The sequence below is a fragment of the Nyctereutes procyonoides genome, unplaced genomic scaffold (genome assembly GCF_905146905.1).
Source record: "Nyctereutes procyonoides isolate TBG_1078 unplaced genomic scaffold, NYPRO_anot_genome, whole genome shotgun sequence".
NCBI lineage: Eukaryota > Metazoa > Chordata > Mammalia > Carnivora > Canidae > Nyctereutes > Nyctereutes procyonoides.
Window position 1 is genome coordinate 16,627,569 of NW_026575155.1, and position 26,441 is coordinate 16,654,009.

A 26,441-nucleotide genomic window follows, 5' to 3' on the forward strand; every position below is an offset into this window, starting at 1 on the left:
GGTGAGGACCCTACCTCGGTGGAGGGGTGGGGGCAAGCCAGCTGAGAAGCAGGTGGAGAGACCCACAGCCCCTCCCTCACCCCAGCAAAGGTCGGGAGGCCTATTCTCTGGAGGAGGCACACAGTGTCTGGACCTGAGAATGCCACAAACAGTTGAGGCAGCAGCTCGACACTGAATGCACATGGTCAGGTCACCTCAGGCACCTCTCTTCATTCAGCTCCAGACAAGAGACGGGAAGATTCTTCTCGAACCTGACCAGCCTATAGAGACAATGCTCCTGGGGAGTTCCCCAACAAGTGGCCCAGTAAGCTCACCCTACGAGGCCCAATGACTGTAAGTCACATGTCACGGAGGTTTCACAGACATTAGGAAGGCCTCTCACGTGGCCGAGACCAGGACAAGCAAAAAGAAAGAAAGCCACGTGGATGAAAGAGACCCAGAAGGGAGCAGAGAATGTTTAAAAATGCAAAGAAACTGGCAAGATCCTTGGGGAGATGGGCCCTCTATTTATGAAACAAGAACAGGATTCTGTTAAAAGGAACAGTCAGAGAACAGCAGCTGTTGGAAGTCAAAACCATGCCCACAGACATAGGGAACATCGCGCAAGGTCAGGATAGCAAGTGGAGGAAATCCCTCTGAACATAGAGCAGAAACGAGTCAGAAAATAGGTAAGTACAGGTCATACATGGAGGTGGTCAGCCCAGGATCCAAGCTGTAAATGGCAGGAGCTCCCAGAAGAGGAAAGAGGAAAGCAGAGCGGAAGAAGTCCTTGGTGAAACAACTCAAGAACTTGTCCCAGACAGAAAACGTGCACTGCTGCACTGGGAGGAGGCAGTGGTGCCCACCCAGCGGCGGGAGGCAGACCCGCACCGGGCACCTCATCGTGGCATCCCACGACACCTGGGCAAGGAAGAGTCTACAAATACTGGGTCGTGTGCACATGATGGAGTCATGCAACACATTCCTTGATATCCGTCTCCTCAAGAGGGGGAGCTCTACACCTCTCCCCTTAAGCGTGGGCTGAATTTAGCAACGTGTTTCTGGTGAATAGAATGTGCTGGAAGGGCCCTATGTGACTCCTGAGGCTAGGTCATCAAAAGCACTATGGCTTTCCCCTCGGATGGCTTTTTCTGAGGGAAGCCAGCGGCATGTTTGAGGACACTCAAGCGGGCCTGTGGTGAGGGCCCGCCCACAGCCATGTGCAGCAGGTGCCATCCTGGAAGCAGCCCCTCCAGCCCCCGTCGAGCCTGCAGATGATGCAGCCGCCCTCATGAGAGCTCCCGAACCACCCCGTGGAGCCACTCTCTAAGCCCTGGCTCAGAAACCCTAAGAGAGTAAAAAGCAAGAAAATGGTGAACAGAAACATGAGCGTATCGGTTACCCTGGAGGGAACATACGGTGTCTTGTTCACAGTGTTCATCCGGGATACAGCGTTTGCTGCATTCGTATATTCCACGGTTCAGTAAGACGGGTGGTCTCTGTTCACACTCACCACTCCCCCTGGCCCCCTGCCCCCTGCCAAGCCCAAAGCTCTGCTCTTTCCCAATATTTCATATAATGGATTTTTTTTTGTGGCAAGAACATTTTAAAATTTTCAATTACCCTCTTTATTCATTATTATCATCATTGTTTGTGATAAAAAGACTTAGCATGAGTTTTTTTTTTTTAAGATTTTATTTACTTGTTTGAGAGAAAGTATGACCAAGGGTGGTGGTGGGGGTGGGAGAGGGATAGGGAGAGGGAAAGAAGCCCAGGCAGGCTCCATGCTGAGCACAGAGCCTGACACGGGGCTCAATCCCATCACCCTGAGATCTGATCTGAGCTGAAATCAAGGGCTGGATGCTCAACCCACCGAGCCCCCCAGGCGCCCCTGCAGAATTGTCAGCAGATGCCATGCAGGACGGTGGAGCTCCACGACTCACTCGTCCTGCAGAACTGACCTCTGCCCCCTCTGGACTAATCCCTCCCTGTTTCCCCTACTGCCCCAGTGGAACCTTTTTAGGGCAAACCTTTGATCAGAACATAACACATATAAAAAAATGCACAAATCACAGGTGATCAGCCTGCTGAGTTTTCATAAAGCAAACACACCACGTCACCACTCAGCTCAGGAAACAATATCCCCTGCCTCCCAAGACTCCCTGTGGGTGTCTGGGCCTTCCCAATCGCCAGTCCTGGGTCGGGGCTCCTGCAGGATGGGTGCTTTTCTGGGGAGCCCTGGAATTGGTTGACAGGGATTCTGGGGACCAGGCTCCCTGGCTGTTCTGCTGTCCTGCCTGGGTCCTCACTTCTGGGGTCCTGGCTGACCAGAGGGGCTCCATAATTCCACCTGACTCACCCACGGACCATGCAAGGTAGAGGCCCCCCAGGCCTTACACAGATCGCACCCCCTCCCATGACGTTGGGGGGCCAGTGTTCCAAGGGTCCAGCAGGTATTTACGGAAGCAGGAATAAAGGAAGGAGACAAGGCTGGCTTTGCTCTAACTTGCCTTGGGCCTCTGAATGAGGCAGCCACACCCTCCCCAAGGGCCTCCCTGGGCGCCCAAACAGGACGCAGGGGTACTGGGCTCCCGGAACCGATTTCTTAAAGAATTAGATTATTTATTTATTTATTTATTTATTCATGAGGGACAGAGAGAGGGAGAGGCAGAGACCCAGGCAGAGGGAGAAGCAGGCCCCACGCAGGGAGCCCGATGCAGGACTCGATCCCGGGTCTCCAGGATCGCGCCCTGGGCTGCAGATCGCTAAACCGCTGCGCCCCCCAGGGCTGCCCCCGGAACCGACTTCTTGAAAAGCAAAGTCAAAACCGGCCGGGCCTCGACCTGCAGGTACTTCGCAGGGGTCGCGGGGCCGGCGGGTCTGCTGGGATGGCCCCGGGGGCCCCGGACGCGGACTGTCGGGCAGCGCGACGCGTTCGCGCCACGGAACAGGTCTGGAAGCCGAAAGCATCGGCGGCCGGGCGGGCCGGGCCTGGGCGCCGATTCCGCGGGCGGTGGGGGCGCGGCTTGGCGCCCGGGCCCCGCGACCTGGGGACCGCCTCCCGGCCGCGCCCCCACCGCCCCGCCCCCGTCTCCGTGGCCCCTTCCTCCAGGCCACGCCCCGTCCCCGGCCCCGCCCCGTCTCCACGGCCCCTGCCTCCAGGCCCCGCCCCCGTCTCCATGACTCCTGCCCCCAGGCCCCGCCCCCGTCTCCATGACTCCTGCCCCCAGGCCCCGCCCCCGTCTCCATGGCCCCGGCCTCCCGGCCCCGCCCCCTGCCTCCCGGCCCCGCCCCCTGCCTCCCGGCCCCGCCCCCTCGCCGACTGCAGGCGGCCGTGACCTCACACGTGGCGCGGGGCGGGGACGGCGGCGCGGGGCGGGCCCGGGGACGGTGCGCGGCCCCGGCGGGAGCGAGCGCGGCCCGTGTCGGCGCCGCCATGGCCACCGTGGACCTGGAGAAGCTGCGGATGTCCGGGGCCGGCAAGGCCATCGGCGTGCTGACCAGCGGCGGCGACGCGCAAGGTGCGCGGGGGGCGGGGGGCGTCGGCCTGTCCCCGGGGCCCTCGGGGCGCGACCCGGTCCCGCCCCCGCCCCCGCGCTGCCCGCGGACGTGCCGCCCGCCACGGCCTCCTCGCCCCGCCCCGGCCGCGGGGGTGTGTCCGCGCGGCCGCGGCCCCCGGCGCCCCCCCCGCCCCCCCGCCCCGGCCCGGTCTCCGCGGGGTCCCCGCTCCCCCGAGGTCGCCGGGCTCTGAGGCCCCGCCCCCCTCCCCCCCCCCCCGGCCGGGGGCCCGCCCTTCCTGGTTCCCACGCGCGACCTGGGGCCGCGGCGCCTCCCGCCCCATCCGGGCTGGCGGGGCAGGGAGTGGCGCACCCCGGAGCAGCCCTCGGCTTGGAGGCCTGCGGGGAGGGCGCTGGCTGGGCTCGGGGGCCTCCTGGAGCGCAGACCCGTCCTCCCCGTGCAGGGGCGCCCCGGACGTCCCGGTGGCCTGCGCCCTGGCGCCCGGCAGCCCGGCCCGCAGCCTGGGCTCGCCCTGACGGCTGCTCTCCGGGGCCTCTGGCCTGGGCTGGCCCGTGTGCCCCTGCCCCGCCGCAGCAGCTCGGCCACCCGCACACCCCAGCCCCAGGGCGCCTGGGCCGCTGCAGGGGTGGCTGCCCGGCCGGGATGGGCGTCCGCCTCCGTCCCGATCCATCGGGAAATGCAGGCGCACATCCCTGCTTCCCCATTCCGGAGCACAGAGGAGGTGGGACGGAGAGGCTTTCACCAGCCCGGAGGGCAGAGAGAACTAGCCCCCGTCCGTCCGTCTGTCCACAGCTGTGGGGGGCCTTCTGGCTCCGGCCGGGGCTGGCAGGCAGCGTGCCCTGCTGCACGTCCGCAGTCCGCAGTCCGCAGCCCGCAGTCCGCAGCCCCGGTGGCCGGAGCACTTGTTGCCTGTGGGCTGGGCAGTGGCGGCTCCTGGCAGGCAGCGCTGAGGTGGGCAGCCCTGGAGGGCGGCCTCGGGGAAGGATGATGCCTGGACGGTGGGATCATGCCCAGGTGTGGGAGGATAGACGCCTCCTCCCTTGGTTCCCGCAGACACAGGGGTCTCTACCCAGGCTCCCGCGTGCACAAAGGAGCAGCAGCACCTGAGCGGGGCTGAGAAGGTGGAGTGGCACTCATTTAGGGACGGGCACAAAGCCTGCGGATGGTATGACCCTGCCCCTCTCCTGGCACAGGCTAAGCAGAGGGTGGCCGAGGGGTCAGGGCGGAAGGGGCTCTGGCAGTGAGGGTGCTGCCAGCCTGGCCGGGGGGACCAGGTGAGAGCGCAGCCTGTCTGAGCCCCGCCCCCGGCCGCCCGCCACGTGCCTTGACTGCGGCGGCCTCTGCTTCCCTCCCGTGTGCTCTCTGACTTGTAGACGGGAAACCTACGGTTCTGGTTGGAGCAGCCACGGAGGGCGACTCCACAGGTTCCGAGTTTAGGGTTCGGGCCGATGCCGGAAGGAAAATGCAAGGGCCAGCCGTTATCCTGGGGAGAATGGGCCTTTCTGGGGTGTAATTCCCGAAAGCAGTCAGTGGGTGCAGGCCCTGGGCTGGCTTGCCCTCTTGCCAGCTTTGCCCCCACGATCTGACTCCAGAGGGCAGGTTCTCAGCTTAGGGGCCCTGTTGCCTTCCAAATAAAGGCTGAGCTCATAGGGACTTGATGGCACCCCGCGTGCCCTGGAGCATGGGAACCCTGGTGGGCACGGCCCTCGCCCATGCTGACGCCTGCATTCGTTGGAATGCGTGAATCCCAGCCAGCCTCAGGCAGGAGCAGACCTGACCAGGCTCGGGCTTGACCCAAGCGCTTCCCCTTCTGTAAACACAGGAGGGGACGGAGCATCCTCTGCAGGCTCGGGCCTCAGGCTTCCTGCCAGCTCATTGTGGGAAGGCAGGAGGGGGGTACTTTGTGCCGAAGTACCTAGAAGGCTATAAACTGGCGCCGCTTGCCCACGGCTCCCACCCCTCAGTCTCACCCCCAGGAGGTGTCCCTCTCTGCCCCCCACCCGCCTCCTTCTCCCAGAGACAGGTGTGGACCTGGGTGTCCTGTCTCTGCAGGCGCGGACCCCACTAGCTCCCCACCCCACGACCTGGCATCATCCCAGCCGGGCTCCCAGCCTACAATTAGAGTTGTCCCTCTGAGCCCACTGTCACCGCATGGCCACCACTTTCTCACACATTTGTTTTTCTGGGAGCTGATAAAGAAAGGTCATGCGAGACACAGACGCCTGGACTTCAGACAGTAGTTCACTTGGTGTCTCTGTGGCCCATGGGAGGGTCGGGGGTCCTGGGTCCTGGGTCAGTCTGGGAGGCCGCAGCTGCTCTCCTGCCTGCTTTTCTGACCCCCCCGGGGCTTCGGGCTTGGGGCTGCCGCCTAGGATTTATTTGGAGAAGGAAAAGCAGATTAAAGGACAGTTAAAAGGCTTTTTTAAGAAGCAGCTTACAGTGAGGCATAGGGAGAGCTAGCCCTCGGGCCGCGTCTCCGTGGCAGCTGGCACAGTCCTGTTGTCAAAGTCTCTCGCTGTCACATAACGGGGTCTGGAAGGCTGAAGGTGGCAGCACAACCCTGGGGGCCTCTGCCATCTGGGCCCGGCAAGCCCACCTGCGGGCTGCTGAGATGATGTGCCCCCAGGGCTGGCCTGCCCAGGGGGCACCGAGGAGACTTGGTCAGACGTGGGCCTGGGTCCCTGGCCACTGCCCTCCCCTCCGCCTGCCCCCCACTCGTGGCCTCTGTCCTCACCTCCTGGGCCAGGGTGGGGCTTGGACCTTGACCCTACAGTGGACCCAGAGATACCAGAAAGTGGAAAATCTGGGCTGGCCAGGGACTGGGGGTGGGGTGGGGGTACAGGAAGCTTTGCGGGGGGGGGGGGTCGGGAGACATTTATGATTTCTTTAGAAATAGGATTTTCTTGCTGAAGTCAGGAGCATAAGCTGCAAGTGTGGCCAGGTCAGGTCCCGGCTGGCTTCTGTGCTCTGTCCCTGCGACATCTGGGTGCTCCTGCCCCTGGACCTCAGGCAGCAGGACCCGGGGCTCCCTGTGCCCAGGAGGAGTCAGGGTACCTCCTGCTGCTGCCCTCACCCGCTGGGGCTCCAGCAGGTCCCTCCCCTCCGCTGGGACCCGGGCGTCTCCCCTGTGGAACGGGGCATGGTAGCAAAGGCACCACGCGCTCTCCTGGGAGCCTGTGCCCTGAGCCTGTGTGTGGGAGACAGTCTGTCTGCTGGGCTCCTCCTTCGTGCTCCCTGCAGCCCTGGTTGTGACCTGCTCTGTCCCCCTGGGCCCTGCCTTCCAGGCTGCAGACCTGGGGAGACTCGTGTAACCAGGGTAGAGGGGCAGAGTCCTCACGTTGGGGCCATCCTGTGGAGCACACGCCGTGAGGGACCCCGGGAGCCATGCGCTGCTGCCCGTACTGGAGCCCATAGGCCCTGCCTGCCTCCCCCAGCTCGGGGCGACCCGAGGGCAGGGGCTCTGGGGTCTCGGCCACGCCTGGTGTTTGCAGGGGCCTCCTCGGGGGACAAGCTCCGAAGCTTGGGACAGAGCCCAGGATGCGCGAGTGCGCTCCCAGCAAGGCAGGCAGGAGGAGCAGGCGGTGGTCCTCTGGGGAAGACCAGCTTGGGGCGCCTCTGCAGTCTGGCCCCACCCCCCGCCCCTGCGTCAGCGGGTAGCCCGACCCGATGTGTGCCCCTGCTGGGTGCCCCTGCACCCGCAGCTCTGCCCCCTGGTCTGTGGGCACTTGCTCCCCAGGCCGGGCCCCTTCCCGCTGTCGGAGAGCAGCCGGGCACCTCCGGGCACCTCCATGCAGGTGCACGTCCTGAGCGCCCGCTGCCTGCCGCTCCCGAGGGCGGGGCCTCACGCGGACACCTGGCCTCTGGGGGCCTCGGCGGCCACTGGAAGGAGCTGAGGTTCCTGTGGGCGTGGAGCATTCCCGTGTGCTGCGCCTCCTCCCGCCCTGCGCACGCGCTGGTCTTTGCGGTGGGGGGAGGGGCAGCTGCCCGCCCGGGCTGGGGCTGGGCGACAGGGAGGAGGGTGCCCTGCTGGAGCCTGGGGGCCCTGTTGGCCGTGGGCTGGAGGGCAGGAGCCGGAGCGTGCCTGGCTGCACTGCCCGGGCTGCTGGGCGCCCCAGTCGATGTTGGCCCTGGGGCACCCTGGGGGCACCGTCCTCTCCTGTGTCACGGTGCCCCCCCCCACCCAGGGCATGGGGCAGGGGTGGGGGTGCTCCTGGCCTCGGGGCCTGTGGGCACCGCCCTCAGAGTGCGCCCTGAGCTCCCTGGTCCTCATCGCCGAGGCGGGGCCTGGCCTGCGGGGCAGGAGGGTGGGGGCTCTGCTGAGCACCCGGGGGTGGCCGAGGCCAGGCAGGGTCGAGCATTTGCACACCCCTGGTGCCCACGTGGGCGCAGCCGCATCCAGCCGGCTTCTGTAACCCCGCGTGCAGAGTCAGGCGGCCCTGCTGGGGTCCCCCCCGCCTGACCGGGCTCCCCGGGCTTGGACCTCGAGCCCCCGGCTTGGGGCCCCGAGGTGCAGGGCGATGGTCCCGTGCCCGCCCCGCACACTCTCCACTGATGGCTGCTGCCCTCACCCCCTTGCAGGAATGAACGCGGCCGTCAGAGCTGTGACGCGCATGGGCATTTACGTGGGAGCCAAGGTCTTCCTCATCTACGAGGTAAGGTCACCGGGCTGGCGCGGTGTGGAGGGGGGAGGGTGGACAGCTGGCCACGGTCCTGGTTCAGAGAGCAGGGGTGGGGATGGGGAGGCCCGGCCCTGGGGTGCGGGTGGGGAGCCCTCCCTGGGTGTCTGTGGGGTGGGCCTTGAGGTGCAGGGCGGAGGGGAGCTGTGGCCCTGGAGGCCCGGGACCTCACCCTTGCCCGGGGTCCTCCCCACCCCATCCTGGGGCCCCAGCCCTCCCGCACCCCTTGGCAGGCCCAGGGCGCACGGGGCGGGCCCTGAAGTACCTGGAGGAGCCACGGGGCCAGATGGCCTTCTTGTTCTGGCTGTGCCCCCCCCGGCCGTGGTGACCCCCCCAAACCGTGCCCCCAGCCTTGTCCCTGTGTCACATTTGAGGCTGACCCTCCAGCCTCGGTTCCTGGGCCCACACCGAGCTCCAGCCGCAGGCTTGTGGGATCCCCTGGGCCTGGTGGCCTTGGGCTCGGCTGTTACTTTGTTTCCACTTCTTACCTAGACTGTAGGGACCCAGCCTGCTCAGCTTTCCCCGCTCCCTCGGCCTGCCCCGGCCCCTTCACCCCTGCCCTTCACCTGCCCCTTCTCCCCGGCCCTTCACCTGCCCCTTCTCCCCAGCCCTTCACCCCTGCCCTTTACCTGCCCCTTCTCCCCGGCCCTTCACCCCTGCCCTTCACCTGCCCCTTCTGCCCGGCCCTTCACCCCTGCCCTTCACCTGCCCCTTCTCCCCGGCCCTTCACCCCTGCCCTTCACCTGCCCCTTCTGCCCGGCCCTTCACCCCTGCCCTTCACCTGCCCCTTCTCCCCAGCCCTTCACCCCTGCCCTTCACCTGCCCCTTCTCCCCAGCCCTTCACCCCTGCCCCTTCACCTGCCCCTTCTCCCTGGCCCTTCACCTGCCCCTTCACCCTGCTCCCTTCACCCTGCCCCTTCTCTCCTGCCCCTTCACCCTGCACCTTCATCCTACTTCTTCATCCCTGCCCCTTCACCCTGCCACTTCACCCCTGCCCTTCACTCTGGCCTCACCCTGACCCTTCACCCTGGCCTCATCTGGGCCCGTCTGTGCCCAATGTTTGGCTGCAGGAGGATGTCTGAGTAAATGAAAGAGCGAGCAGATGTGCAGCCCCCCGTCCCCTGAACCACATGGGGCTCTAGACCCTCAGACCAGGCTTGGATGGGGGGATACGGCAAAGTTGATGTCTCAGAGTCTCAGGAGTAGGGCATGTGGGGCCCATGCCTGATAACGTTCTAGAACCTTCTAGAACATTCTGGGGGTCAGGGGGAGTGTCTCCAGGGACAAGTACCGTTCACACAGGGCGGGGTGGGTCCTAGCCTGGGCTCCCTGAGTGTGTATAGGTGACAGGTGTGTCCCCTACGTCCCTGACTGTGATCTGTTCCTTCTGTGAAGTGGGGAAGTCAGGGCACAGAAGCCATTGCAACACCGCGAGCAAAAGCGCTTTCCCCAGTGCGGACACCCAGAAGGTTGGGAAGCGGGTCTGCTGTCACTGAGCTCAGAGGTGACCCAGGGAGCTGCCATAGGGCTGGGCCTGCTTGGGGGTGGGGGCAGGGTGACACAAAGTGGGTAGAGGCATGCATGACATTCTAGAAGTTTCCACGGCTAGGAGAGGAGAGGAGTCCAGTCTACCTGGACTCCAGCCAAGCTGCCCTGCTGCGTCTGGATCTCCAGGGATGCTGGGTGTGCACTGGGGCAGGGGCCAGGCCGCCATGGTGCGCGTGCTCTGTACCCAGTCCTGGGCTGCTGAGGCCTGAGTGTTGCCTGGCGGGGCTGCTTGCTCTGGGCACTGTCTGCTGGGGGTCTGCACCACTGGGGGTCTGCACTGCTGGGGGTCTACACCGTTGGAGGTCTACACCACTGGAGGTGTCCACTGCTAGGGGTCTACATCGCTGGGGGTCAGCACCGCTGGGGGTCAGCACCACTGGGGGTCAGCACTGCTGGGGGTCTGCACATTGTTTTTCAGGCGTCTTGGTGCCTGGGTTGGGGGGAGGGATCGGCTTCCGTCCTAATGGCAGAAAGCGTCGGAGGGAGATGCGGAGGGAGGAAGTGGCCTTGTGATCCCTCAGACTGGGGTCCCAGTGCCCCTGTGGCCACAGGCACCCTCGCTCTGCTTCCTGGCAGGGTGGCACCTGCCCCCTCCTCCACCACGGGAGTGGGAGCACTTGCCCTGCCCGCCCCAGCGCCTTGCTGCCCGGGACCCTGTGGGCCCAGGTGATGGACCGAGGATGAACTGGCCCGAGGGGAGGAAGCACGCGGGGGGTTGGGGAGCAGATATCCAGAGCCAGGCCGGGCCCCGGCCCCAGGCAGGACAGTGGCTGTTTACGGCTTCCCTGGAGGTGCTGGGAGGGCTGCAGGGAGGCGGCGGCCTTGGTCCTCTCCATGCAGTGCTGCTGGGTCTTCTCATGGGCACCCTCTCACGGGCACTACTTACAAGGGCACCCGCCCCATATCCGGAGGGGAAGAGCCCTGCAGTTAGGAAGGGGGTAGGCTGCTGGGCGAGACGCTGGAACCCGCCTCCTCCCGGAGGCCCTGCAGGTGGCTGGCGGCCTGGGTCCCAGGGAAGCAGCGTGTGGTCATCAGGGGAATTCAAGTGAGAGCCACCTGCTGGGACCGACACTCGGCTCCTGGGAAGGAGAGGGTGGCCCAGCGCTGCGGGGTGAGCACCCAGGAGTCCTGCCTGTGTTGCCGGCTGGTGAGGAGGTGGCCGTGAGCACGTCAGGTTCATGCTCCCAAGTCCCCACGTTCAGGCCCATCCATAGACACGTGTGACCCCCAAATGTGTGTTGGCACGGACAGGCACGCGTCCCTGCATGTGGCTGACATCTAGCCAGTGCCCGTAGGAGGCAGGACGGTAGCTTCCTCTGCAGGGACCGTCCTGGGTGGAGGGCTGCTCACCATGGGGCCTGTTGGGGGGTGACCTGGTGCGCGGTGGGGCTCAGGAGCTCACCCAGGGGCCGTCCATCCAGGGGCCACCCCACCAGGGCCCACTGGCCAGCCTCTGGCGCGTGTTAATGCTGTCTGTGCCGCAGCAGGGCTTCTGGAAGGGCCAGCTGGGTGCCCCGGGCCTCTCCCTCTGATAGCCCGTGACTGCTGGCCAACCCCAGCTTTGTCACCCAAGGCTCTGGGTGCAGGGGAGCCTCGGTGGTCAGGACCCTGGGGTCTGCTAGGGTTAGGGCGGAACTTCGGGTGTGCAGCTCCCCCCCCCCGGCAGGGCCGGGGGGCCCTGGCTCACACCGTCCCCTCTGGTTTCAGGGCTATGAGGGTCTCGTGGAAGGAGGTGAGAACATCAAGCAGGCCAACTGGCTCAGCGTCTCCAACATCATCCAGCTGGTAAGGGCTGCGGCGGGGTGGCCCCTTCTGTCTGTGAGCACGCGTGTACACACATGCACACGCATAAGCACGCACACCCGCACAGAAGTGCACACGTCCGCTGTCCTGCAGCGGGTGGGCTCAGGCTGACCAGGGGTCACAGGGACCTGGTGGTCCCAGGATGTCTCTGCTATAAGTGTCCACTCCTGGTTTTCAGCGAGGGGTGGGAGGGGTCAAGACCCTTGGGGAACCGTGTACCGCGCCTCCCCGTGGCCCCTGCAGCCTCCACCTGGTCTTCCCTGTGGTCCTCATTCTGAGCTTCCCAGGGGCCGAGGCCGCGGGCGAGCGGGCGAGCGGGCGTCTTTCCCCGGCTTGCTCACAGAGGATGGGGATGGACACCCTGCTCAGGCCGCGGGTTCTTGGAGAGGTGCTCTGTGACCCTTGTGCACCACAGCACCGGGTCGCATGGGCACATGCCACCCATTTATCCCGGCCACCAGCCGATGTCCTCTTTGTTCAAGTGGCCGGTCATGGTTGTAAGCCACACATGGGTCAGCAGGAGCTCTGGGGGGCCGGCTGGACCCTGGTGCCCGGGCACTGCCGACCCCTCCTGCCCCGTCCCCTCCTGCCCAGGACGGGCGTTTCTGCTGGACCTGCTCCCCCAGGCGCCAGCTTGCTGTCCCCGATCTGGTCAGTCCACTGGGGCATGGCTGAGCCTTGCTCTTGGGCTTCATTGGACACCCCCAGCCCCGCCGTGCCCGTGGTCACCTCCTTGTCCCCCAGCCCAGGGGTCTAGGGAAGGTGTCTTCAGACCTCAGGCCCCGATCTGGCCATTTGCTGTGGCCCAGGGTCTGGGTGGTTGTGGCCTCCTTGTTCTGAGCGAGCAGCCCCGGGGAAGGGGCTTTAGGCTGAGTCCTGAGCCGGGCTGTGAAGCAGCGTCGAGTGGTCTTGGAGGGGCCTGGGAAGAGCTGGTGTCTGGGGAGGAGCAGGGAGCCCGGAGCATGGATGCAGGAGGGAGTGGGAGGGGAAGAGGGACTGGAGGGGACAGGGGCAGGAGGGGACAGGGGGACAGAGGGAGCAGGAGGGAACGGGGCAGGAGGGGACAGGAGACGGGGACCGGGACAGAGGGGATGGGGGATGGAGGGTACAGGAGGGGACAGGATGGGGGGACGGGGACAGAGGGGACAGGGGATGGAGGGTGCAGGAGGGGATGGGGCAGGAGGGGACGGGATGGGGGATGGAGGGTGCAGGAGGGGACAGAGGGGACGAGGACAGAGGGGATAGGGGATGGAGGGTGCAGGAGAGGAGGGGCAGGAGGGAACAGAGGGGATGGGGACGGGACGGGATCAGGTACAGAGGGGACAGGGGACGGGGTACAGAGGGAGCTGGAAGGGAAAGAGGGGTTGGGGCACAGAGGGACAGGAGGGGGCAGGAGAGGGCAGGAAGGAGAAGAGGGACAGGAGGGGCTCCTGGGAGGAAAGCCGAGCATTTCCAGGAGGAGCCCTGGGAGGCTCCGTCCATCCCGCCGGGGCGGGGGTGGGCAGACGGGAGGACGAGGCCCGTACCCCCGGGCGGTGCCGCCGTCCCACCCCTTCAGGTCCGGGGTGCAGCCTGGTGGGTCTCAGGATCTCAGGGTCTCGTGACCGGGGAGGGGCGGGGGCGCGTCCTGGGGGAGCCCGGCCGAGCTGGAAGGGCCGCGCGGCTGCAGGCGTGTTCCCCTCGTGGAGCTCTGGGCACTGGCGGCCGCCTGTGTGTGCGCGTGTGCGTGTCTGTGTGCACGCGTGTGCCCGGGTCAGATTTCAGAGCCCTCTCCCTCCGCGTCCTAGTTGGAACCTCCCGAGCCTGAGCCGCGGCCGTCCCCCCGAGCTCCGGGCTCCGTGCAAGGACGAGGCCCCGGGAGGGGGCGCCCCGTCCAGGTTCCAGGGAAGCCCCGCCTCGGCTCTCGGGGTCTGCGCCCCGCGGCGCCCCAGGGCTGTGTGCAGGGCGGCGCCTGTGTGCTCCGTGCAGGGCGGCACCGTCATCGGCAGCGCGCGCTGTAAGGCCTTCACCACCCGGGAGGGACGCCTGGCGGCGGCCTACAACCTGGTGCAGCGCGGCATCACCAACCTGTGCGTCATCGGCGGGGACGGCAGCCTGACGGGCGCCGACATCTTCCGCAGCGAGTGGGGCAGCCTGCTGGAGGAGCTGGTGGCGGCAGGTGGGTGGGGGCCCAGGGCGGCGGTGCTGGGGGTCGGGGCCGGGGGGCCAGGCAGGGCGAGGGCAGCACGCGGGAGGCGCCGGGCTGGGCCCAAGGTCAGGGCCACCCCGGCCTCTCCTGGAGCCTTAGGTGGGCTCGGCCCCTGGGGAGGGCGTCAGTTGTGAGCCCAGGGCCCCCAGGGACACAGCGTCAGGGCTAGTGTCCCTGCTCCTGGTGGAGGCGGCGGTCCCCGGACGGTATCCTACGCCGTGTGGGCGTGTCCGGTCTGTCTTGGTTCCCGGGCGGGGGTGACCTCGTCACCTGCAGACGGAAGCCCCGAGGTTGCCAGTTGGAAGTGACCTCTTGGGGTTCAGTTTGGTGGCCTTCGTGGGGACCCGGAGAGGAGGGGTGCGCCCAGGGCTCCCGGGGGGTCTCTCGGGCCTGCATCGGTGGTTCAGCCGCGCCACCCCTGCCGCGGGACCCCGGGACGAGGCGGGCTGGGGGGTGCTCTGAGCCTGGGACCCGCTGGGACCATAGTCTCGGGGGCTGGGGCGCCGAGGGAGCGGGTCGGGCCGGGGGGCTCAGGGCTGGCCGCCCGCCCAGGCAGGATCTCGGAGAGCACAGCGCAGACCTACTCGCACCTGAGCATCGTGGGGCTGGTGGGCTCCATCGACAACGACTTCTGCGGCACCGACATGACCATCGGCACGGACTCGGCCCTGCACCGCATCATGGAGGTCATCGACGCCATCACCACCACCGCCCAGAGGTGAGCCAGGCCCCGGCCCGCCGCGGCTAGGCCTGGGGCCCCGGGGCAGGGGTGCGTCTGCCGGGGACGCCCCGGCTATGGCCAGGTCACGCCAGGTCAGTGGCCCGCGCCCGGGGAGTAGATCAGCTGAAATGGCCCGACGGCTGGGGTGCGATGGCCTCGCGGGCAGGGACCCGGCTGTCCCGGGGCTGGACGGCTGTCCGGGGACCTGCTCTGTCCCGGGCGTTTCCCTGGCAGGGCTGGGGCCTGGACAGCAGGCGCGGCTCCCGTGCCATGAGGCTGTTTGGGGTCCTGGGCCGTGGGGTCCATCCACCGGGTGCAGCGCTGAGCCCCCCACCCCGTCTGTCCACAGCCACCAGAGGACCTTCGTGCTGGAGGTGATGGGAAGGCACTGCGGGTAAGGGACACGGAGGGGGGTCGTTGGGGAGCAGGGGTGGGGGCGGCACCTCCCGGTGCCCGGAGCGCAGCAGGTGCTAACTTCCTGCTGGAGGAATGAGCTGGGCGGGGCGTGTCCCGTCTGGGGGCTGGACTGGCTGCCGGTGACCGGTGACCGCCTGTGGCCCGCCACTGGGCTGCTCCTCCAGGTACCTGGCCCTGGTGTCCGCCCTGGCCTCGGGGGCCGACTGGCTCTTCATCCCGGAGGCGCCCCCCGAGGACGGCTGGGAGAACTTCATGTGCGAGAGGCTCGGAGAGGTGCGTGCGGAGGGTCTTCCCGGGAGGTCCTGGTGCTCGGGGACGCTCACCTGGGCAGGGGCGGGAGCGGGTCATGCCGGCGTCCAGGGGGCCGTGGCCACTGAGCCTGCGCCAGGGGAGGTGGCCTTTGGAAGACGGGTGGATGGCACGTGGGGCAGTGACCCCAGGGGAGGAGGCCCCCGTGGGGCTGGGGAGGCAGCTGGGGGCTGAGGCCTTGTCGGGGGCGGCCGGGGCGTTGGGGACGCGGCTCTGGGCTCCTCAGGGTGGAGCCGCGGTGCTGGGGCAGGTCGGCCCTCGGCCGGGCCTGGCTCCTTGGTGGACAGGGGGCGGTGCTGGGACAGAGGGCCACCCCCGGACCGGGGGGCTGTGGTCCGGATCCGAGATTGTGCCCCGATGGTCACACACAGGCCAGCCTGCGCCCGCAGGGTGAGCACCCAGGCCGCCTGGGGCTCAGCCCGTCCCTCGGTTCTGAAGCCCGGGGGGGTCAGCACGTGGGCCCTCGCTGCTATGAGGGACAGACATCCCCTGGTGCTCTGTCCCCGTCCTCCTGTGAGGCCAAGGGCAGGTCCGGGTGGGGCTAGCCAGGCGCCCATGTCCTGTCCTTGGGGCGAGTCCTGTCCTTCTGTGGGGGCTTCGTGGCCTTGACCGCGTGGAGCGGGGCCGTGTGGCGTCCCTGGCTGACCTGGCCTTGGCTTGGTCGCTGTGCACTCGGGGCCGTTCTGGAAGCGGCCTGCACTCGGGGTCGATCCTTCCCTGCTCTGTGTCAGGCCTCAGGCCCTCTCTCGGCTTCCCCGAGCCTCCAAGGCCCCACCCGTGAGGTGCAGATGTAACCCCCCCCCCCGCCCACCTCCTGCTCTTCTGCTCCCCCCGCAGCCCTGGCTCTGGCTGTGGCACCTCACCTGCACCAGCGTCACCTCCTCCAGGCAGCCCTCCACTCCCACTCCTCCTCCTCCTGTGCTGGGGCTCACGGGGGCTGCTCTGGGAGTCTTCCTTTCTAGGTTCTTTGGGTGCTGTGGGGCACACAGGGGGCTTATGGGCCAGAGTGAACGTTCTGAATATTTTTGAAGCACATGACTGGGAAGTGCTCTCCCCAGGGAACTTTGGATTTGTGGTGTTGAGCCCCAGCCTGGGCTGGCGCAGGGTGTTGTGGGTCCCTTCAGTGCCACCTTTGATCCTCTGCAGCCTGGGGAGGGGAAGGGGTGTCTCTCTAGGGGTGTGGGGGCGTCCAGGAAGCCCTGGCTGGTGGTCCACACCATGAGGTCACAGGCTCGAGGTGACCTCGGTGTCCCAGGTTAGCGCTGGCAGGGTTGGCTCGGGGACCTAGGTTGAGGGTCCCTCTGCCGCTCGGTCCCTGCTGGCAGCCCCAAGTCCTGGGGAGGCTGCAGGGCCACGTGCTCCCCGTCCTGACTGCTCCCCACCTGCTCCAATGCCTGCACTGCCTGCTTGGTTCCTGGGGTGCTGGCCCCCTGCTCCCCTCCAGAGCCTCTGCAGCCCCCTCCCCACCCCTGGAGGGCAGCGGGGCCCCTGTGGACTCATCTTAGTCCACCCCCCCGCCTGCCCGTGTAGACCGTGGGCCTCGGGGGAGGACGTGGGTGGTGGCGTGTCCAGGGCAGGTGCCTGCAGGCTGGCGGCCGAGCCCGGGGCTTCTCTGACCTAGACTCGGAGCAGGGGGTCCCGACTGAACATCATCATCATCGCGGAGGGCGCCATCGACCGCAACGGGAAGCCCATCTCGTCCCGCTACGTGAAGGACGTGAGTTTTGGGCAGGGGCTGGGTCCCACGGGACGGGTGGGGCCTCGGGACAGGCACCCCTTTATCTGCAGTCCCCACGTGCTCTTGCTGGGGCCCCCAGACAGCAGCTCCCAGAGGGCGCTTCCTTGCTCCCGGTGATAGCCAGACGCGGGGTGGGCGGGGGTGGGCGGGGGGCGGGCCGGGGGCTCCCCGAGAAGGCTGGCCCCACAGGCCCAGCGCAGGCCCCACCTCACCCCAGGACCGGGCCTGCCCAGGGGGCCCCCCGCTAGCCCCCACCCAGGGCAGGACGCTCAGCTGAGGAACCGACTCCGCCGAGTGTTCCCCTGCGACCTCCGCCCGGGGCCCCAGGCCCTGTCCTCCCGATGCCCTCTCCTTGGCCTCCCGCCCTGTCCCTGTGTCCCCGGTCGGGAACCGGCCCATCCACGGCGTCTGCCGGGGGGCCCAGAGCCACGGGGCCCGGTGCAGCCTCACCGAGGTGCTAAGGGCCAGGCTGGGCTGCGGGGACGCCCCCACACGCGCCCCACGTGCCCACACGGCCGTGCACACGGGGAAAGGCCACGCTCTCTCACCGTGGGCATGAGTCCCGAGCTGGCTGTGCGGGGACCCCGGGGGTGACAGCCGACATCCCTGAGAACCAGGGTGAGGGGCCCGTGGGGTGGGCACTGAACCCAGGTCCCCCCCGACTCTCTCCCAATGAGCAGCTGGTGGTCCAGAGGCTGGGCTTCGACACGCGTGTGACCGTGCTGGGCCACGTGCAGAGGGGAGGGACCCCTTCGGCGTTTGACCGCATCCTGGTAGGTGGGGCCTGGCTCTGGGCCTGGGTGTTGGGGTGGGTGAGCGTGGTGGGCGCTCCCTCGCCGCGGCCCCTCCGTGTCCCCGTGGGTGGGAGACGCAGCCTGGGGTCTTGTGTCTCGCGACGCACCCGTCACCACGCTCCACAGTCAGCGCCGGGCTCCGGGCCCCCCGGCAAGGTCTCCAGGGGAGGGAGGTGCACAGAGGGCCGGGCCCGCGGCTCAGCCTTCCGGGTGACGTCCGGTGCTTCCGAGTCCCGCACCCCAGCTCTCAGGGGCCCGGCGTTCGTGGAAGGAGCCCCAGAGATGGTCTCCAGCCTGCACCTGCTGCCCTGGGGCTGGGACCATGGTGGCCACGTGCCCCCGGGGTGCGGTGCTGTTGTGAGTGGTGGTCACATGACGTCATTTCTGGTGCCGCCTGTTCTAGAAGCTTCGACCCGCGTGTGCGCGCGAGTCGGGGGGACGGCTCTGAAAGCTGAGGGTGAGGGGTCGTTGGGTGCGTGGTGTGGGGCCTGGCCCAGCGTGGCCCCAGAGCCGAAGGGTCACGTGCCCACGGCTCGGGTGGGCGGCTCCTGCTTGACACCCGCCCGCCCCCTCCCTGCTCAGAGCAGCAAGATGGGCATGGAGGCCGTCATGGCGCTGCTGGAGGCCACAGCGGACACGCAGGCCTGCGTGGTCAGCCTCTCGGGGAACCAGTCCGTGCGGCTGCCCCTCATGGAGTGTGTGCAGGTGGTAAGTTCCAGGCCTGCAGGCGGGCCAGGTGGGGCTCCCGGGAGAGGGCCCCCAGCTCGCCGGCCCTGCAGCACCCCCTCCCTCCAGGGCCTCCTCGGGGCCCCACCCAGCAGGCGGGCTGCACGGCCCTTCCCCACCCCGTCGCCCTCGGGGTCCTGCTGCTCCTCTGTTACTGGTGGTCCCCTCCTGTCGTGGCCTCCGGGTACCCGAGGCCCCCAGTCCTCCGGGTGGGGAGGGACGAGCCCCGAGGGGTGGGAGCTGCGGGGACTAGGGGTAGCCAAGGCCACATGGCTTCCTGGAGCCGTTGGCCCTGGACTGACCTTGCAGGCTGGGCAGGGTGGGGTGTTTGGGGTAGGATGGCGGGGGGCAAGTGGGTGGCCAGGGCCACCGTGTAACTCAGCAGACGTGGGCAGACACTCGGCAAGGCTGGAGCAGGGCCCGTGCTGGGGAGGGGCATGGGGGCGTGGGGGTCCGGCCTCCCTGGGACCCCCACCTTGGGAGAGGCCTCGGGTCCGACCTCTGCTGCGGGGCTGGGCCCAGACTCCTCTGGTCCCCAGGCCCTGCCGGGGCCCCATGGAGCTGGGGGGTGGGCCCGCTGGGGAAGCCCAGGCGGCCCTTGATGTCAGCCAGCCCCCCGGATCGCCGGCCTGGCGGTGACCACGGCGGGGCGGGTGGGGGACAGGCCCGCCGCGTCGGGTGGCCGCCGTGCATGTGCACCAGGCCTCCTGCAGTGTTTCCTTGTTTCCCTGAAGACCAAGGAGGTGCAGAAGGCCATGGACGAGAAGCGGTTCGACGAGGCCATCCAGCTCCGCGGCAGGTGAGGGCCTGGCGGGGCCTGGCGCTGGAGCGGCCGTCAGCTCGGTGGGCCCGCCGGACACGCCGTGTGGCCCTGGCCCGCGGGACCTGCACGCCTTGGGACGTGGAGCTGCACGTCTTCCCGCTGAGTGTGTGTGGCCAAGCGGGGGGAAGCGAGCGGCAGGAACGGGGGCTCGGCGGTCCCTGCAGCTGGAGGGCAGGCAGGAGCTGCCGTGAGGGGCGAGGGGAGAGGGCGGCCTGGCTGGGGGCTGGGGCGGGGCGTCCACAGGAGGCCGCGGTGGGGCAGGTCCAGAGGGGCGGGGGGGGGGACCGGACCCACAGCTCTGATTATTGTCCCCGTGCCTCCCGCCTGCTCCGAGCCGCCCACCCCACAGGCTGGTTGCAGGGATGCGGCGCCCCGGCCTCGCCGAGGGGTGTGCGGACCGCGCGTGGTGCAGGGCTCCTCCGCCACCCAGCGATGCTGCCCGGCCGGGCTGGTAGCCACAGGGGCGGGGTGGCGGGCCTGCGGCTTCTGCGTGGCCAAGCTGTGGGGCTGGGGCTGGGGCTGGGGGCTGCATGATGCATGACCGGCTTCCTTTCCAGGAGCTTTGAGAACAACTGGAACATTTACAAGCTGCTTGCACACCAGAAGGTCTCCAAGGAGAAGGTGAGGTGGTGTGAGCCGCAGGACCCCTGGGTCCCTGTCACCTCCGCCGCCACCTCGAGCCTGTCCCTGGGGCACCACCACTGCCCACCCTGGGGGCCGCCCGCCCGCGGGGTCGGGGTCTGCCCGGGAAGCGGGGAGCTCCGAGCACCCTCCTGTCTGGGCTGAGCTGTGGGCTGAGAGGTGCAGCTTTGCTTGACCAGCGGGTCCCCAACGGCCAGCGTCTGGGCCTGGAGGTGACCTTGGCTGCTTGCTTAGCAAACGACTGAAGGCAATTAAGTCAGGTCCGCGGATTTAAGTCCCGACAGAGCGGCTCTAGTGCTTACGAAACATTCTAAAATAGCTAAAAGCCTTGCGAAACGGGCTTTCTTCAAGATAAGGATGATGGCAGGACTCGTTCCCGGGACCCTGGGGACGAGGAAGGGTCCCGTTGAGACCATCCTGGGTCTCCGTTCGTCCCAGGAGCTGGTCAGGCACGGGGCGCATCCCCGGACCAGTGGCGTGGTCTCTGTCCCCTCCGGGGACCGCTGGGCCGTGACCCCGTCTGGGGCGGCAGGGCTGTGTTGCCAGGACCCCCCAGGGTTGCGCTGCCGGGCGGAGCCACTGGCCGGGGACATGTGGCCTTGAGGCGCCCAGGACGCAGCTGCCCAGCGAGGGCTCCGGGGACACGGCCGGGAAGCCGGTGTGACAGCCCACGGGGCGTTTCTTAGGTTGATTCCTGGTCAAGGTGACCTTTCAGTTCGTGGGGTTAGGCCAACCCTGGGACCCACACTGGCATCGCCTGCCGCTTTTTGCACCTTGTTAACGTGGCTCCTAGAGAACCTCTGTGACGTCCGTGGGCCCCGTCGCTGTGCAGCCGTGCCGCTCGCTAAGCGCTTGGGACGCTGGCTGCCCTGAGCCCAGAGCGTGGGGTGATGGCTGGAAGCTTCCAGACGGGCACCGAGTCTGGTCCGAAGCCGCCCCGCTGCGGCCCACCAGCCGCGCTCGGCTGAGAGCGACCACGGTCCTGCTGACGCCTTTGGCTGAGGCCCCGGGCTCGCTCCCTGGCTCCTTTGGGTCCTTGCCAGAAGCTCATGGAGGCGAAGGACACACGTGCGTCCTTCCCAGGGGAGTCCACTCGCTGGACGGCGTGCAGGCGGCCACGGGACCCGGGCCCCCTCGTGCCGTCCTCGTGGCTCCGCGGTTCGTCCCCAGCCCCGTGCTCACGTTCCTGTCTCCCTTGTCTCTCAAGACCAACTTCTCCCTGGCCATCCTGAACGTGGGGGCCCCGGCGGCTGGCATGAACGCGGCCGTGCGCTCGGCGGTGCGGTCGGGCATCTCCCAGGGCCACACGGTGTACGTCGTACACGACGGCTTCGAGGGTCTGGCCAAGGGTCAGGTGGGTGCGGCCGCGCTGGCGCGTGGGGCGGGGGCTCGCTGGGTCTGTATCACCCACCCGTGGCTTGCTTGCTTGGCGAACGGGGACCAGGGGGCTCGCGGCATGAGGTCACGGGCAGTGGCCGAGGTCAGGTGGGCGGAGAAGGCGGGTCAGAGGCCCTGGGGAAGGGGTGAGCGCCCCTGCTGCTGCTCTGGCCCCTCCCGGCCCCGGCCGTGCCCTCCCCGAGCAGCGAGGAGGAGTGGCTGCGAGCCCCCCGCCTGTCCCTGAGGCTGCACCCCCACCCCCCGCAGGTACAAGAGGTGAGTTGGCACGACGTGGCCGGCTGGCTGGGCCGTGGTGGCTCCATGCTGGGGACGAAGAGGTGAGCTCCCGGCCGCCGCGGGCCTCCGGGGCTGGAAACCTGCGGGCAGGCCCGGGAGGAGTGGGGGCTGCGAGGGGACACCTGCCCCGTGGCCCTGGACCAGGGGCCACAGGTCCTCCGGCTGCCCCTTCGTGCTCGGGTGTCCCCCGTCCCTGCGGGGGCTCGGGCCTCCGCACCCTGCTCTGGGCCCCGCGGGTCCCCCGGCGCTGAGGCTCTGCTTCCACCTCGGGAATCTCGGGACGGTGCCCGGGGCCCTCCCCGCGGGCAGATGCCGTGTGGCTGCGCGTCCCTGTGGCCTGGCCGCCGGTAACGTGGTTACGTCCCCCGCAGGACGCTGCCCAGGAGCTACATGGAGAAGATAGTGGACAACATTCGCACCTACAACATCCACGCCCTGCTGGTCATCGGGGGCTTTGAGGTGAGGGCCGCCGTGGGGCCCTGGGCGGGGTGGGGACACCTGACAGTGTCTTCTGGGCCCGGGGCCGCGGAGGTGGCCCCTGCTGGGGACCCCGTGTCAGGGATGTCCACGGGCCTGAGGGGCCGCGGGGCTCAAGGTAGGCCTCACAGTGTCTGTGGGTGCTGGTGACCGGGTGCTGGAGAGGAGGGGGTAGGGTGGCAGGAAGGAGGGGAGATGGGGTGCTGCCCTCAGGAGCTCCTGGGGGGCAGCCTGCGGCGGAGAGCCCCACAGCCTCCTCCTCATCTGTTCCTTCCCTGGAGCGGCTCCCGTTCTTGCCCAGCCCCCCGCCGCCCGCACCCCGGGTGGGGGTCCCTCCAGGGCGGGCGGGCCTCCTTCCTGTCCTCCTGGGAGCCCAGCCTCCCTGGCCCTGGGCTGCCCGGCTCCCGGGTGGGCTCCCTGGGTCGTGGCCACGGGGGCGGGAGGCCCAGGCACGTGGCGGGTCATGGGGGCGGATGTCCCCCTGGCCCAGGAGCCCCCGCTCGCCGCCTCCTGCTCCCATGGGCCGCCCTGAGCCCCGCCCCCCCGTGCACCCACAGGCCTATGAGGGGGTGCTGCAGCTGGTGGAGGCGCGCGGCCGCTACGAGGAGCTCTGCATCGTCATGTGCGTCATCCCGGCCACCATCAGCAACAACGTGCCGGGCACCGACTTCAGTCTGGGCTCAGACACCGCCGTCAACGCCGCCATGGAGGTAGGACGCCGGGCCCCGGCAGGCCCCGGTCCTGTGCAGGGGACGGTCACACGAGGACGCGCGAGGGTGGGTGCCCAGGGGAAGCCGCCGTCGTCGGAGCAGGGCTGGCCCGGCCGTGGCTCTGTCCCCTCCCACCCCGTCTGCGGCCCCCCGACCCCCTTCCCCGTGGGCTCAGCACCCCTGTGCCCGGGTCCTCAGGGGTCTCGGGCTGAACCCGAGCAGCTTCTCCACGATGCTGTAGGAAGAGAAAGATGCGAGTAGAGCAGATGAGACGACGGGAGACCCCCCCAACTGCCGACCCAGAGGCCCCGTGAGCGTTCAGGGCTTTCCTTTGAGCTCACCCCCACCCGGCCTCTCGCCAGCACCACGCGCGGCCCTGTTTCCTCTGTTTCCACGACGGGAAGCCTGGTGTTCTCTTTAACCAGCGCTTGGATGGCTGCTGGCGTGGAACTGCTGTTTCTGGCTCACTTAAGGGTTTTTTTTTTTTTTTTTGATTTTTATTTATTTATGATAGTCACAGAGAGAGAGAGAGAGAGAGAGGCAGAGACCCAGGCAGAGGGAGAAGCAGGCTCCATGCACCGGGAGCCCGACGTGGGATTCGATCCCGGGTCTCCAGGATCACGCCCTGGGCCAAAGGCAGGCGCCAAACCGCTGCGCCACCCAGGGATCTCTCACTTAAGGGTTTTATGGAAAAATACCTTTCTCTGTTTTTTGCCCATTTTTTTTCTCGGTGAATTTTTTTACTTGTAGGTGTTCTTGACGTACGTAGGATATCAGTCCTTTGGCAGACATTGGAGATTGGTTGTCTCTGACTTGGGGTTTCACCTTGTGGTTCAGACCCCAAAAACCGACTGGTTTTTGTCTTTTCTCAGTTTTCTAATGTTCTAAATTTCTTTCCAAACTCCGAACTTTTTGGGTTAAAAGTATCCTGTGTCACATCCTTGTTGGCACCTGCAGAATATGAACTTCATGTGTCACCTGGTCCCCCCCCCCCGGGACAGTGACTCTGCTGTGGCCAGAGTGTCACTTGCCCATTTACAGATGAGAAAAATTAAGGCCCCAGTGAGCCTCTTAGCCCATCCCTGGCCTGCACCCACCAGGCGCTGGTGACACCCCCATCCCCCTGGGCACACAGTGGCTCCAGTTGAGGACCCCGCTTTGCAGGGAGCCCATGGAGGGGGCTGTGATGCTCTGGGCAGGTGGGGAACCGTCCTGGCCTCCGGCCCCTGCACAGGCGGCTCCGGGGAGAGACCTGGGTCCCTGGGTGCGGTGGCCGCCTGTGGCCCATGGGCAAGGCCCTGACCGCCCCTGTCCCCCAGAGCTGTGACCGCATCAAGCAGTCGGCGTCGGGCACCAAGCGCCGCGTGTTCATCGTGGAGACCATGGGCGGCTACTGCGGCTACCTGGCCACGGTGACCGGCATCGCCGTGGGGGCCGACGCCGCCTACGTCTTCGAGGACCCTTTCAACATCCAAGACCTGAAAGTGAGCCGAGCCCCCTGCCCTTCTCTTCTTGGGACACCTGGGAGCCGGCCTGGGGTGCAGGGCGAGGAGCCCTGCGGGCCGGGGGGTCCCTGCCTGTGGGGTCCCAGCGTGTGACCTCCGAGCCCCCTTCCCCACCCTGTGTCGCATCGTGGCTGCCGTGGCCTCCGGCCCTCCTGCCACCAGCTCAGGCCTGCCCGTGGCCCCCGGGTCGCCTGGCTTCGGGGGGAGTCTGGGCTCCGTCCCACACAGCAAGGGGCTGCTGCCGGGTGCAGGGCTGGCAGCCGCCGACTCCGGCTCAGGTGCCGGCTCAGCCCGCGCATCCCCCACACCCGCAGGCCAACGTGGAGCACATGACCGAGAAGATGAAGACAGACATCCAGAGGGGCCTCGTGCTCCGGTGAGGCTGCGTGCGGGCCTGGGCCGGGTGGGAGGGGTCCCCCTGAGCCGCGGGGGCCTGGGGGGCAGGGATGGGGGCTCAGCGTCCGGGACGAGACCCCAGCCGGCTCCGCCCCACCCAGGCCTCGTCCCTCCTTCCAGAAACGAGAAGTGCCACGAGCACTACACCACGGAGTTTCTGTATAACCTGTACTCCTCCGAGGGGAAGGGCGTCTTTGACTGTAGGACCAACGTCCTGGGCCACCTGCAGCAGGTACGGTGTGGGAGCCCGGGTCCCCGCCCTCTGCCTCCATCTGCACCTGGGCCCAGGGGCCCGGGGGACACGGCAGGGTGAGAGCCCTCCCCCCTGCACATGCCCGCGGTCACCCCGCCACCCCCTCATGCCCACCTTGCACTCGTCATCCCTCAGGACAGGTGAGCAGGGTGAGGCTCCTACCCTGCAGAGTCCTCAGCACTAGGAAGGGGCAGGGCTGGGACCCCTGCGGCCCCCTGCTCCCTGCCAGGTCCCCCCACCCCGTGGCCTCCTGGGCGCCCTGTGGGAACCCGAGTGGTGCCGTTTCCCAGCCCTCCCGAGGGCTCCCCTCTCTGCGGGTGCTTGCTCATCCTGCCAGAGCCGGGGGCCCGCGGGGGCCACCACCTGGATGGGCGGGCAGCCCACTACCCAGCCGCTGGAGGTTTGGGGTGGAGAAGGGCCGGGGAGCTGCAGGCAGAGGGAACAGATGCAGACGCGGGGGGTGGGAGGGGGTGGGGTCACACGCTGCCCCAGGGTGCTCACCTGAGGTTGCAGGGTGGTCAGGCCGCCCGGCTCCTGGCAGCGCCCACCTACCTCGGGCGGCAGCGAGCTCCCCTCACCCGCTGTGTTTCCAGGGCGGGGCTCCGACCCCCTTTGACCGGAACTACGGCACGAAGCTGGGGGTGAAGGCGATGCTCTGGATGTCGGAGAAGCTGCGGGCCGTCTACCGCAACGGTGCGTGGTGGGGGGGTGGCCCTGGGCTGACCTTGCCCTCTGCCCTCTGCCCTCTGCTGGGCCCTGGGGTCCGGGGCTGCCAACAAGCCCTGTGTCCACAGGCCGCGTGTTTGCCAACGCCCCCGATTCGGCCTGCGTGATCGGCCTGCAGAAGAAGGCGGTGGCCTTCAGCCCCGTCACCGAGCTCAAGGAGGTCACAGACTTTGAGTGAGTGCCTGTGAAGGGGGGTGGGCTGCCCCGACCCTGCACGGCCGCCCCATCCCGTCCCCGGGGCCGTCCCCGTGCCACCCTCACCCCGCCAGCCTGGGCCGAGTGCCCCCCGACTGCAGGACCCGGAGGGAGGGGACCGGACGCCCCCTCCAGGCCGCACTCCAGGGTTGTGTCGGGGCCCAGTGCCCGGCCCTGAGCCCGACCCCCCTGCGGCAGGCACCGCATGCCCCGGGAGCAGTGGTGGCTGAACCTGCGGCTCATGCTGAAGATGCTGGCGCACTACCGCATCAGCATGGCCGACTACGTGTCCGGGGAGCTGGAGCACGTCACCCGCCGCAGCCTCAGCATCGACAAGGGCTTCTGAAGCCGCGGCGCACCTGCCTCTCCCTCCCTGGGGCCTGCAGGCGGGCGGGGGCCGCGGCCCTCTCGGTCTGGCTCCAGGGCCTCGCCCCTGCTGCCCGCCGGGCTCCCCTCGGACACAGAGCCCCCCGGGCGCCCACCTTCTGGCCCGGGGGATGTGGGGACCCCTGTGCAGGGACACTTCCCCGTGGCCCTCGCTGTGACCTCCTTCTGTGTGCACTGGCTGCCGGGCAGAGCGGAGCTTGCCGCCTTTTCTAGAAATAAAATCACCCTGACCGTG

At 67.8% G+C, this 26,441-nt stretch overlaps 1 protein-coding gene across 1 annotated transcript; it reads left to right on the top strand.

Annotated features, from left to right (window-relative positions):
• The first annotated feature begins 3,358 nt into the window (after positions 1–3,358).
• On the top strand, positions 3,359–26,441 carry PFKL (phosphofructokinase, liver type). The gene is made up of 22 exons (XM_055313613.1): positions 3,359–3,500; positions 8,077–8,150; positions 11,430–11,507; positions 13,494–13,683; positions 14,266–14,431; positions 14,784–14,828; positions 15,016–15,124; positions 16,782–16,877; positions 17,579–17,671; positions 18,275–18,400; positions 19,153–19,217; positions 19,799–19,862; positions 21,091–21,237; positions 21,528–21,598; positions 21,929–22,016; positions 22,592–22,744; positions 24,064–24,228; positions 24,564–24,625; positions 24,766–24,877; positions 25,492–25,591; positions 25,693–25,798; positions 26,018–26,441. Exons 1-22 carry the CDS (start codon positions 3,416–3,418, stop codon positions 26,163–26,165), a joined length of 2,343 nt encoding a protein of 780 aa, XP_055169588.1. The 5' UTR covers positions 3,359–3,415; the 3' UTR covers positions 26,166–26,441.

Coding starts and splice junctions, on each gene's coding strand:
- PFKL (XM_055313613.1), top strand. CDS start 3,416: ATGGCCACCGTGGACCTGGAGAAGCTGCGGATGTCCGGGGCCGGCAAG. Junction 21,238..21,527: donor AGGGTCTGGCCAAGGGTCAG/GTGGGTGCGGCC, acceptor CACCCCCCGCAG/GTACAAGAGGTGAGTTGGCA. Junction 25,799..26,017: donor AAGGAGGTCACAGACTTTGA/GTGAGTGCCTGT, acceptor CCCCTGCGGCAG/GCACCGCATGCCCCGGGAGC.